Consider the following 12,502-nt stretch of genomic DNA (forward strand, 5'->3'; position numbering starts at 1 on the left):
TTAAAAGCAGACTTTAAAACGGTATTTAATTTTTCCTTTTAAAGGCAAGTTACAACATTGTATTTCTGTAATGATTAAAAATTTAAAGAAATGATGCATTTGGAAAAAGATGAAGTGGATATACCGTATACAGTTCAGAGTGGTAAAATTAGAGGTGAAGTTTCTACATTTTATGTCATGTTTTCACGTATTATCAAGAAGTACATTCATATTATGAGATGCATAAATGTTTAAGTTCAAAATAATTTGATATAGATGTCTAAAAAACCTGTTGAATGAAAGAGAAGACACAGGGAAGGTTCCCTTCCATAATTCCAAGCTCACTGCTTGGCTCACAGCAGATGCTTGGTCAGTGTGTGCCCGTGTGTCTTTGCAGACAAAGCCCAGGAGAGAACCATAATGCTTTTACCCCTAGCTGAGCACTTACTTCCCCCACATATTAAGTGTTCATCCACAGAATAGTAAAATATAGATATAGATATATATACGAGGTGCTAGATCCTAGTACAAGAATTCAATCTAAAAACTTCTAGAAAGGTAATCAAAATATTTCTAGTTTTAATTGTTATTCACAAACTAACAACACTGAGATATTTTCCTCATCGGAAACAACTATCAGTATCAAATGAGTTGTTATGTCTAACAAACAGAACTAGTTATCACTTAAGATAGTACGTTATCATTTTTATGTGATTATTTATAAGGGCTCTTAGGTTGGAACACTAGTTGAATCTGCTTTCAGTGTTTTGTAGCAGGGTTTTGGAAGCAGCCCCTTTAGAATGCTCCAGCAGCTTGATGGCCTTGTCAGAGTTTTCAATGTTCCTAAGCAGGGTCTCTAGTCTTCTCTTAATTTTCTTCTGATCCTCGAGAGCACAGCCGATCACGATGGACTGGAACTTCTGATCCACCGGCCCCGCAGGCACCTCAGAGGAACACGCGCTGTACAGCGACATCAGGTGACTCTTGGCATTTCCCAGATCATCCAGAAACTTACTGACCACCTCATCAATGACCCTGGTGGCGTGCTTGAGGGACTCCTGCTGCTGGGCGTTCCTAATTGTTTCTACTGAAACTTCCACAGTCAGGGTTCGTCCCATCAGACGGTTTGCAGTCAGATTTAATTCTTCTCTTTCTCCTAATCATGAAAAGTTTGAAATATCAATCAATATGAGACATACACGCATCTATGTCAAGAACACTAAGGCATTTTTGTGTGGCTGAATCTATCCTGTGAGCACCTATGAATTTCTTAAAGATACAAGTTAAAACTACAGCAATAAGATTAATTTATAAAGAGTATCAGATTGGACGCCAGATAACTCTGCCGTTGTCACATCTGCAGAAGCTGGGGCAGGTGTGCGTCTGTACCTGGGGCTTTGTGCTGGTTAGAGCAGGAGACTGGATGCCCTGGAGCTACATGAGGATGTGCATTAGAGGAGGGAGATAACTTTCCCTTTACCTTTCTGAGCTTTTGGCTGAGACCCTCCTGTAATAAGACAGATTAACAAGAAAAAAACCCAGAAGCTTATTGACATGTATACCCCATGTATATACATGGGAGATCCCCAGGGAAACTGAGTAACTCCCTGAGATGGCCCAGCCTCCACCCAAAATACCCTCAGCTAGAGAAGGTGAGGAGGGAGGGAGGCAAGTTCTGGAGGTTCCCAGAAAAGGCACGATAGACAAAGGTAGGGTTCTTATGTAGATTCAGTAGGTGCCTTCTCCACTGGCGAAAGCTTCTTGTAATTTAGTCATCCTCCTCTTCCTGGAAGAAAGGGAGACACCCTTACAAATGATTTCCTTTACAAAATGTAAATTTCCCTTACAAAACAGTGACTTCTACTGTTTTCAGAGCTCCTCCTCCTGTGTCTGCAGTTTCTCAAAAATAGTTCGGAATAATCCTTAGGCCAGAGAGGCATATTTTGGGGCCTCACATTCTGTGTGTGTATCAGAATACAATGCCCCGATTCTGGCTGAAAAAAGCCATGACACGGGAGGAAAAGCTGGCCTCAAAATGAGGCACTGACTTCATCCCCTCCAGACTAATTTAGGCCAGTAGTCTGAGCCTTGGCCAGCATGAAGAGGGTGCTGGGTTATCATTTCACTATTTATATGGAAATCAGCAACCTGTCCTGCTCTGTAACCTCCTTCCCAATTCACTGCTCTATGGCCAGGACAGTGAAGAGACAGACTAGATCTTGACCCCTCTGAGGATGTGTGACTGACAGTGTGGGTCTGGCCGGGATGCACACTTAACCACACCAGCTGCTAGGCCCACAGGCCGGTCCTGTGCAGCCCCAGGGGAGCCCGGTTAGGAGGAGCACTGCCCACTGGTGCAGAGCATCACAGGCCACCTGGCCCTCCTGTGGAACGGGGTTCAGTGGGTCCATAATCTGTTTTCTCTGCCTTTCTCCCCTTCCCCTCTGTACGTTACACCTCCATTCATCTCCTTTTGTCTTCTCTGCTGCCGACCTTGTGCCCGTTTCCTCTGCTGTCACATCCTGCCCGGCCCGTCTCTGCTGGGCTGGAGGAGCGGCTCTGCGGCACCCCTGCCGCCCCCCCGGCCCCTGGAGGGGCCCTCACCGTCGCTGATCTGCCGCATGTCCTGGCTGTTCTGGATGCTGTGGATCATCTCCAGGAGGACCTCCTTCTCCTGCTCCACAGCCGTGGCCGCTTCCCGAAGAGCCTCCACCCTGCAGAGTGCGGGGGACAGGACAGTTACTGGAGGGAAGCCGCGTCTTCCTCATCTCTCCACTGCTCAGTCCAGCTCAGGTGTAACGACGATTAGGAACACTTCCCCAAAACTCCTTACTCCTTTTTATTTTTTATTCTGTAATTGTTTTCTTTTTAATCCACTTGCCCTGTGGTTCCCAGTTTCCTCCCCGCTCTCAGGGCACTCATTCTATTCAGTGTTTATTGATTTGTATTCGTTTTTACAAAAAAAATCTGTACTCATGTACTTGTCTATTTTCAATTTACTTATATCTCACCGTTTCTTTCTTCACTCAGCAGCATACTTTATTAAGAATCACCAGGTTCCCGTGTCCCTCACCTGATCTGCCCTCCCTGGCCCAGCAGAGACACGCCCTGTCCCCCAGCTTCTGCTCACAACCCATCCACGAGTACCCTTCCCCTTATGGCCCTGATGAGAGGATCCATCCCAGCGTGGAACTGCTGAGACACAGGGTGTGTGGACTGTCATCTGACTCCACCCTGCATTGTTCTCCAGAATGGCCAGACCAGGAGTCCCTGTGTCCTGACAGCCCTACCAGCACGCAGCATCTCCCAACTTTCTAACCATCTGTTGCCAGGCTAACAAGTGATAGATATGTCAGTACTTAATCTGCATTTCTTTCATTGCTAATAATTTTGGACATCTCTTTGTATCCTTGTGACCTTGTTCACAACCTTTTCCTATTTTTTAAACTGGGGTTACTGTCCTCTTGGTGATTTGGTGACAGACACTGTGACCATCTTCTCCCATCCTACCCTATATGATCTGTGTCTGGGAGGTCCTTCACTGAACAGAGAGCCTTATTCTGAAGTGAAAAGTAAAAAGATCCATCTTTTCTTGGTTTTGTTTTGCCTTGGCTCATGCTGTGAAGTTTTGTTTCAGGTCCTCCCATCCCTAGGTCAGGACATACTTTCCTACATCTCCTTCTATTAACTTGATTGTTTCACTTTTCTCATACTTATGTCTTAATTCATCTAGAATCCACCTCTGTATATGGTTAGGTAAGGATTTAACCATTTCCCCCAACACTGTGCACCCCAAATCCATCTTTCCCTCAATGATTTGTAGACTCTCTGCCTCTGAAATCTCTATTCCATCCAGTAGTATTTTGACTGTTCTTACACCAACACCCATTTCTTAAAAATAGCACCAGCTTTGTTTGTGATATGCCTTAGTATCTGGTAGACCAGTCCTCTAATCTTTTTTAAATTTATTTTTGGCTGCATTGGGTCTTCATCGCTGAGCATGGGCTTTCTCTAGTTGTGGTGAGCGGGGGCTACTCTTCCTTGTGGTGCACAGGCTTCTCATTGCGGTGGCTTCTCTTGTTGCGGAGCACAGGCTGCAGGCGCGCGGGCTTCAGTAGTTGTGGCACACGGGCTCAGTAGTTGTGGTGCACGGGCTTAGTTGCTCCGCGGCACATGGGATCTTCCCGGGCTAGGGCTCAAACCCGTGTCCTCTGCATTGGCAGGCAGATTCTTAACCACTGTACCACCAGGGAAGTCCCCAGCCCTCTAATCTTTAAAAGTAACATAGCTATTTCGACTTTTATTCCTCCATAAACTCTAAAGTAAGTTTATTGGGTTTCTCAAAAAACTGGAAAAAATTAGACACCTTTAGAACATTGTCAGTTCCTCTAAGGGTGTCTCCTTCATCCAGACCCTCCTCTACGTTCTTTATTAGAGTTTTGAAGTATTCTTGATGGTAGTCTTACAGACTCTTCTAAGTGTTTTGAGTATTTTGGATATTGTTACTATTGTGAATAATATATTTACATATATACTACATTTTATAGTTGGCTATTGTTGATTAGAGAAATGCTGTTTTTGGTAGGTTCACATCATAACTGGCAACCTTCATTTACACTTATTCATTTTTAATGGTTTTTTAATTTCTATTCTTCTGGATTGATGATCATTTCATCTACAAAAAATGAAAATTCTCATCTCTTCCTTTTCAATCCTATCAGCTCCTATTTTTCTTTCTTATATAGCACTGACTAAAGTCCTCCTGTGCGATATTCAACAATGGCACTAAGAGAGGGCATCTTTGTCTTTTCCCGAATTTAAAGAGAACGCTTCTGTAGGTTTTTGGTGTAAAGCCCTGATAACCCTGCAACTATACACACATGCACTTACTACACAGACACACAAACACAACCAGTGACTAAAGAACAAGGCTGTGAAATTACGAGAGTGAAAGAAAACAAAATCCTGTGTGTTTAAAGTGCTGTTTCCAGGGCACTTTCTTGTTTTTTATTACACCACAACTAAATAAGTTGCCAAGTGTTGCAAAATAAACAGTGACAGACCTACCTCCAGTACTCAGATGCTCTTGGAAACACAGATCACAAGGAGATCTAATCCCGTGTCTTCCTGGGCACGTGTTCTAGCATGTGTTCCTGCCACATGAGGAGGCCCTCACCCCAACCACACACGCGCCTTTTCCTCTACAGGCACCCACCTGTTATCCCCCAAAATAGCACCGACACACTGTACAGTCACAGGGTCTCGATTCTCAAGATACTAAATACATTGTTGGATTCTGTGTTTATAAGAGCCAGTAGAAGCAAAGAGCTCGTAAGAATCTTATGTGACAAATTTGGCTGGAAAACACAATCAAAACCAACATTCTATAAAACAGTAAACACACAGCATCAGGCTGCCTTCCAGCCCTATTCACTATGTGCTTACACATTTCACACGAGCAGACTCTCAGGGCCTGGGACACATGAAAAGGGGTCAGTCAGGTTGTCACTAACATGAAACATTTGTGCAAAAACACAAACGTGACTCTAGTATTTAAATGGCACAGATGAGTCATTTGATTGGTAAATGAGATGATGCTGAAAGAAGAGATTAATTTTCCAGCACTCCTGAGTTTATATTCAAATGTAAGATGATAGAGAATTGTTACTCTAAAGAAGAATGCTCCACTTATGATAATAACTTATACTAGTAAGTTCATGAAGTTAACAAGAAAATTGTTTGAAAGGAGACACTCTAGAAAAAATATAATAAATCTGTCATATAAAGAAGATATTTTGGGGCTTCCCTGGTGGCGCAGTGGTTGAGAGTCTGCTTGCCGATGCAGGGGACACGGGTTCGTGCCTCAGTCCGGGAAGATCCCACATGCCGCGGAGCGGCTAGGCCCGTGAGCCACGGCCACTGCGCCTGCGCGTCCGGAGCCTGTGCTCCACAATGGGAGAGGCCACAACAGTCAGAGGCCCGCATACCGCAAAAAAAAAAAAAAAAAAAAAAGAAGATATTTTGTCATTAAATGAGACCAAATATAGAGGCAATTACATGGAACTTTTATTTTTTTTCCCACAAGGCTAGAAATTGCCAGGGCATTTTCCCTGTGAAAAACAGATTTCATCTTTTATAGAACTTCTTATATATGATTTTATGTAAACCTTTCTCATTTCATAGCAAAGGTAAAATTTCATTCTTCAGGATGTAAAGATTCCCAGGGGTTTTTTGGCATCTTGGCCCTTTCATCTTCTGTCCCCTGCTTCCTGAACATTCTTTATCCCTGGCCCACGTCTACTGAGTGATCCTTTTTCAAAACCCAATCCTTCTGGCAGGAACTGTTTCCTTAGCAGCTTCCTCCTTCCCCTCCCTTGAGGCCGTCAATACTACATCTGCCTAGTGTATGGACATCACATGCTTAGTTTTTTCTTTTAAAAAGCTGAACCTACATCTCTACTTAGTTTGCTTAAGTCATATTTATCAGCTATTGGTCTCCTTAAATTCAATTCATATACACATCTTTTTGTCTACATTAGTTCTAGAAAACTGTTAGCCATTAAACCTTCAAATATTTCCCACCTGCCCTTCTATGATTTCTCCTGGAACTCTGTTCAGAGGCGTGTTGGACCATCTCACTTTATCCTTCACGTTCTTAACACATCACTTGACAACACTCCTTGGCAGAGGCGGGCCGCTCTGTTTTTACCAGCAGATCCTGCAAGAGCTACATGTCCAAATTGGGAAAGAACTGATCCTCACGGCAAGGCTGGCCCGGGCTGTGCTCCTGGAAAACTCTCTGCATGAAATCACAACTAAGCTTTAACAGAGAGAACCTGTGCTCAGAATGTTCCCGTGAGGACAAATGTGGAGTGCACGCATCCTCAGCTGGTCCCCGGGGCCCAGAGATCGCAGCCTGGGGACCAAGGGACAAGGTGCTGGGAGGTGGTCTCCCAGGCCAGCCACCCCGGCACGTGCTCCGTGCCACGTGCGGGGACTGCAAGGGCCTCAGTCCTGCCGCTCAAGCCAGCGCTGCTGCCACTTACCAGCTGAGTGACTTCGAGTAGTTACTTAACATTCTCTTTGCCTCAATTTCCTCATTTACAAAACGGGGATCATGAGATGCTGGGTGTGACTGAATGAAGTAAAGCAGGTCAAGAGTTTAACACAGTGACTGACAGCATTGACTAAACAAGCTATGAGTTAATAGAGACGCAGTACCCATGGATACGGATGGCCAACTCCTACACCATTTTATAGAAAAGATTTGAGCATCTGTGGCTTCTGGTACCCCACGGGCCCTAGAACCAATCCCTGCAGACACCGAGGGACCACTGCATGCAGTCCATGCCCAGAACTGGTGCCTTGAACGCTAGCTTCCTGGTCGTTATTACATGCTTACCATTATGAACTCAGGCTTGTAAGTAACAAGAAATTGTGCTTTCATCAAAAGGGGAAATGGCAAATGGACTTATTTCAAAGAAATTACTTCTAAAACAGGTTCTTAAAATCATAGTCCTGTTTCTTATTCAAAATTCTTGTATCAAAAGAATACTACAGGGACTTCCCTGGTGGTGCAGTGGTCTCCAGTGCAGGAGACACGGGTTCGAGCCCTGGTCCAGGAAGATCCCACATGCCCCGGAACAATTAAGCCCGGGCGCCACAACTACTGAGCCTGCACTCCAGAGCCCACGAGCCACAACTATTGAGCCCGCGCGCCTAGAGCCTGTGCTCCGCAACTAGAGAAGCCACCGCAACAAGAAGCCCGCGCACAGCAACAAAGAGTAGCCCCCACTTGCCGCAACCAGAGAAAGCCCGCGCACAGCAACGAAGACCCAACATGGAGAGGAGAGGGGAGGGGACGGGAGGGGAGGAGAGGGGAATACGAAAGCATACTACAAAGATCACTTATATTTTAGGCAAGGTTAAGATTTTGAAGGGCTCCCTAATCATCACCAAAATGATAAATTACATTCACTACTGAGACACTCTGGTGTAAAAAAGGGTCTAGGCTTTAGTGTCAGGAGCTACTCATGAGCAGGATGGCCTCAGACCGGCCACTCAGTCCCTCTGGACTGGATTCGCTCGCTTCTAAAGGAGGGAATATATGTCCTCCTCCTGCCTCAGAGGGTTTTGGAAGGTTCACATGACAATGTCTACAAGAAGTAATCTTTTAAATTACAGGCTCTTATACAATATTAACTATGGTGCCATCTTGTCTTGTGGCTCCTGGGACGTTGGTGCAGTGAAACTGTCAGCTAAATGACCACATCCGCCCTTGCCCCATCCTTCATTCCTTGGCTGCCATGGAAGCCATGGTGACTGGCTGATGGCGGGGGAGGGAGCCACAATAGGACGAGTTTGGGGACATGTGAACAGCTGGTCTCCCAGTCCTGTCGTTCCCCTCGGCTGTTCTCCACACCCCACGTCCCAAGCATCTTCACCACCATCGAGAGCCTTCAGGGGCCACTCTACACCCTGCACAGAACAGGTGTTCAATAGTCCCTGAGATCATGGACTCAGGGACACCAATCTAAGTGGAATTTTCACCTCTTTCAGTAAAATCATATACTATCCCTACATTTTTGAAATATGACATACTTTACTCTAAGAAAATTCAGGCATAAAGTATTAAGCTCTATAGCCAGTCTTCCTGGGTTCCAGCTGTGTGACCTTGGATGGGTCATTTAACTTCTCAAGCCTCAATTTCCTGCCTGAAGAACAGAGGTGACGGTAATTTCCACAAAGGCACGGGGCCTGCAGAGTCAGTGCTCATTAACTAAATAACTGTTAGTGGGTATCATTTATGAATTATGATTACTGTTAAATTAGTAACAATCTAAGCAAAGTGTTTAGAGCCACTGACGAGTGGAAAAATCAGACACCATTTGAATTGGTCATGAAAACCGGGAGAGAAAGGCATCACCTTTTTAGGAGGAAGGAAAAAAGGAGGTGAGCCGGCGTCAAAAAAGAAAGGCTAGTGTCGTGCTAACATATTAGAAACAAATGGAGTTTCTTTAATGATTTCTCAGATGCTGCCAAACACCTGAAAGCACTTTAAACACCATGGACATCAGTTTACAAGGCAGGTCATAAAGCACTGAGCATAATTCTATTTTCAGTTTCATATAGAAAAAGGTCTGCCACAATTGACAAAACTAGTACAGTGGGGGAACAGTAAACACCAGCTTCCAGGTACAGCCTGTAATTTTCACCCTACTTAGTACCCTGCCATCCTCAATATGAAATTAAACTATTAGATAAGATGACACATGAATGTCACGTTTTCTTTTTAAACTTGATCTTACAGGCATGATTCTATCAATAGTTTCTTTTTTTTTTAATTTTATTTATTTATTTATTTATTTATTTATTTGGCTGCCTTGGGTCTTTGTTGCTGTGCACAGGCTTTCTCTAATTGTGGCAAGCGGGGGCTACTCTTCTTTGCGGTGCACGGGCTTCTCATTGCAGTGGCTTCTCCTGTTGCAGAGCATGGGCTGTAGGTGCACGGGCTTCAGTAGTTGTGGCACACAGGCTTAGCTGCTCCACGGTATGTGGGATCTTCCTGGACCAGGGCTCGAACCCGTGTCCCCTGCATTGGCAGGCGGATTCTTAACCACTGAGCCACCAGGGAAGCCCGGCATCACTTTTTTTTTAAAGGAAGAAACAAAGCTCACAAAAGTCTAAAATTACTAGAAAAGGCCCTAAAATGAACAATTAGACACATATTAATCTTTCTTAGCTCAAGGGTTAATTCAGCAAGTTATTATTTAATCACTTGCACATGGTAATCAGAATTCACTTTACATTAATGAAGCATTAGAATAATATTCAAAACCAGAGGCTTCCTTTTAAAGATGAGTACTTGACTGCTTCTGTACCTACCCTATGTGAGGCACCAAGTTTGAGGAAAGTGAATCAGCTTGAAGAAAGGAGGGGGCAGCATCCCACCTGTTCCTTTAAGAAAACATCCCTTCTTTCTAACTAGGGGAGAGAGACCCCTGAAATGGTTGAGAACATGCCCTCAAAGTTCTAAAGACCGGAGGAGATGCTGAGGCACTTGTTTCGCTGCTACATAAAAAGAAATCATAATCTTCCCAGGCACACTCAGGAGCTCTAGTTTTGCTCCATCTGGTCCAGCTTGTTTCATCATGCCTCATTCCAAGCAGGACCCCTCTATTACTCTCTATGAAATCATGGTGGTGGAGAACTTATTTTCTGAGAAGACGTCGTTTCTTCCCATGATGATGATAATAATAATAATCATAAACACGTATATAATAATAAATGACAATTTAAACATATATATTAATAAATGATAATAAATTATTCACTTGGTTATTAATGTACTTTATTGGCAAACAGACCCCTTGTTTTGGTATATTAATCCAGGGAGATAAAGACATATATGCAATGCTTCTTAAAATTTTTGTCTTACGTACTCCCTTGCTCACCCAGGACCAGGTGAAAACTATGCGAGAAAAATTCCTTGTGGTTTCAGGGAGTTGTGGGCGCCTCAGTATGATTTTCCTGTAACTACACTTGCACACAACTTACACAGTAACTTCAGTGACATAAACAGTTATAGGAAGTACATTCAAGTTTTCATTCACTGTTAAAGGAAAAAAAGTATTTCCCAAATTTCTTAGAAATTATTTAGGAATTCCATACAAGCCAGCCACTAAGGAGTGCCCGTGGTGCCCGGTTCTACAGGAATTGACAGCACAGCCTGGAAAGAATTCAGGAGAAGAGCAGGAATGAGGTACTCAGAGCTCTCTCTGGGAAAACCGGCAGAACAGGCACTCAGAGAGATTTTCAGGAAAAATCTTAGGAACACATTCTTGCATCTTCCCAAACTCAGAAAAACACTCAAACTATTAAGGGAGACATCTGCTCCTGGTCAGCAGTAACCTGTCACCCAAATGCGCGCCTGAGTGCACGGGCCCTTCTCTAAAGTCACATTCCCGGGACCTCAGCGCCGGGACCGCCCCCCCACCTTCCCCCAGTGGAACAACTCACGCTCTCACCTTGCACGTGTTTATCGCAATGGGCACACTGATTACTTAATAACACCGTCATTAGTTAAGAAGGGAAAACTGACTCGTGTTCTTGGGCCAGTGACCAGCATTTGGAAGGTGTGAGCGGCGACCTGGAGAAGACCCCCCACACACACACACACACCCGGGCTGAAAGTGGCAGGGGGAGAGGACACGGGTCCTGCTCCTCTCCCGTCCTGGGATCAGATGGATTTTTATATTTTGCAAAGAAATCGATCATTCACAACGGGGACCACTAAACTGCCGCCTGTCTTAAAAATACACTATGGGAAAAGACTGGGCCGGAAACACCTGGCCCCCATACGGAACGTTCCAGAAGCTCTGCGGACGGCCAGTGTCACAGCCCCCATGTCGAGTAACGTACCCGTAACTTTCCCTTCTCGGTTCTCACGCTCCCGGTGCTCGGGTCTGGAGCCGCGAAGGAGCGTGGCCGCCAGAGCGTGCGGGGCCGCTGACCCAGAACACGGCCGCTCCTGTGAGGGGACCCACTGACCCGGCGCGGCCCCCCGCGGGGCCCGGGGCTGCCCAGCTCCCCTGCCAGCCGCTCCCCGCTGCCCGCGCGCTCCCTGCTCTCGGTCCCCGCGCGCCCTCCGCAGGCTCGGAGGGCCGGCCCGCGCACCTGAGCTCCAGCTGGTCCAGGCTCTCCAGCAGGCGGCTGGAGCGGTCGGCCATGGACGAGGAGCGGCAGAAGCGGCCCTCGTTGGCCTTGGCGCTGATCTTCGCCTGAGCCATCGGCGTCCGGCGGACGGCCAGAGATCACTGCCTTCCCCGCGCTCCACCCGCCTCCTCTGACGCGCCGCCCGCGAACCGGGGAACTGGGAACCGGGCGCGGGGGCACGAGAGCCGGCCGCTGCTCTGTCCGGCGCGGGCGGCCTCGAGGGCGGCGCAGCGGGGAGGCCTTGCTGGGCGCGGGGACGCGTCTCCGCCCCGAACACCGCCCGAGGCGGAGCCCGCGCCCCCGGCCCCGCCCCGCAGGGGCTCCAAGGGGAGCGGGCTTGGGCTGTGCTGGGGTGGAAAGGGCCCTTCATGCAACCGCGGCTCCTGGGCACTTTCCCGAGATGAGAACAAGGAGCCTGGAGGCCACAACTGAAGCTGATAGATGTACGGAGCAAGCTGAACCTCTTTTTTTTACACGCGCTCTCATGAAGGCATTTTTAATGACTTTCTTTTCTATTAAAAAGTTACCAGTTGGGACTTCCCTGGTGGTCCAGTGGGTAAGACTGTGATCCCAGTGCAGGGGGCCGGGGTTTGACGCCTGGTGGGGTAATTAGATCCCCATGCAGGCCGCAACTAAGAGTCCGCATGCTGCAAGAAAGATCCCGCCTGCCGCAACTAAGACCGGGGGCAGCCAAAATAAATAAAGTACCAAAAGAAAAGATGATTAAGAAAGGAATTTTGGTAAAGCACTCACACGTTTAAAAAAAAGTTATTGGTTGGAATTTGAGTGAAATAATTATTATTTAAGG

At 46.3% G+C, this 12,502-nt stretch overlaps 1 protein-coding gene across 1 annotated transcript; it reads right to left on the minus strand.

The window, feature by feature from the left end:
- Positions 1-722: 722 nt before the first annotated feature.
- On the minus strand, positions 723-11,768 carry BAG2 (BAG cochaperone 2; the record flags this gene model as incomplete). Its single annotated transcript, XM_079713406.1, has 3 exons — positions 723-1,135; positions 2,584-2,693; positions 11,656-11,768. The coding sequence occupies 3 exons, from the start codon at positions 11,766-11,768 to the stop codon at positions 723-725; spliced, it is 636 nt and encodes a 211-aa protein (XP_079569532.1).
- Between the last annotated feature and the right edge of the window lie 734 nt (positions 11,769-12,502).

This window comes from Hyperoodon ampullatus (assembly GCF_949752795.1).
Source record: "Hyperoodon ampullatus genome assembly, chromosome: 10".
Taxonomy (NCBI): domain Eukaryota; kingdom Metazoa; phylum Chordata; class Mammalia; order Artiodactyla; family Ziphiidae; genus Hyperoodon; species Hyperoodon ampullatus.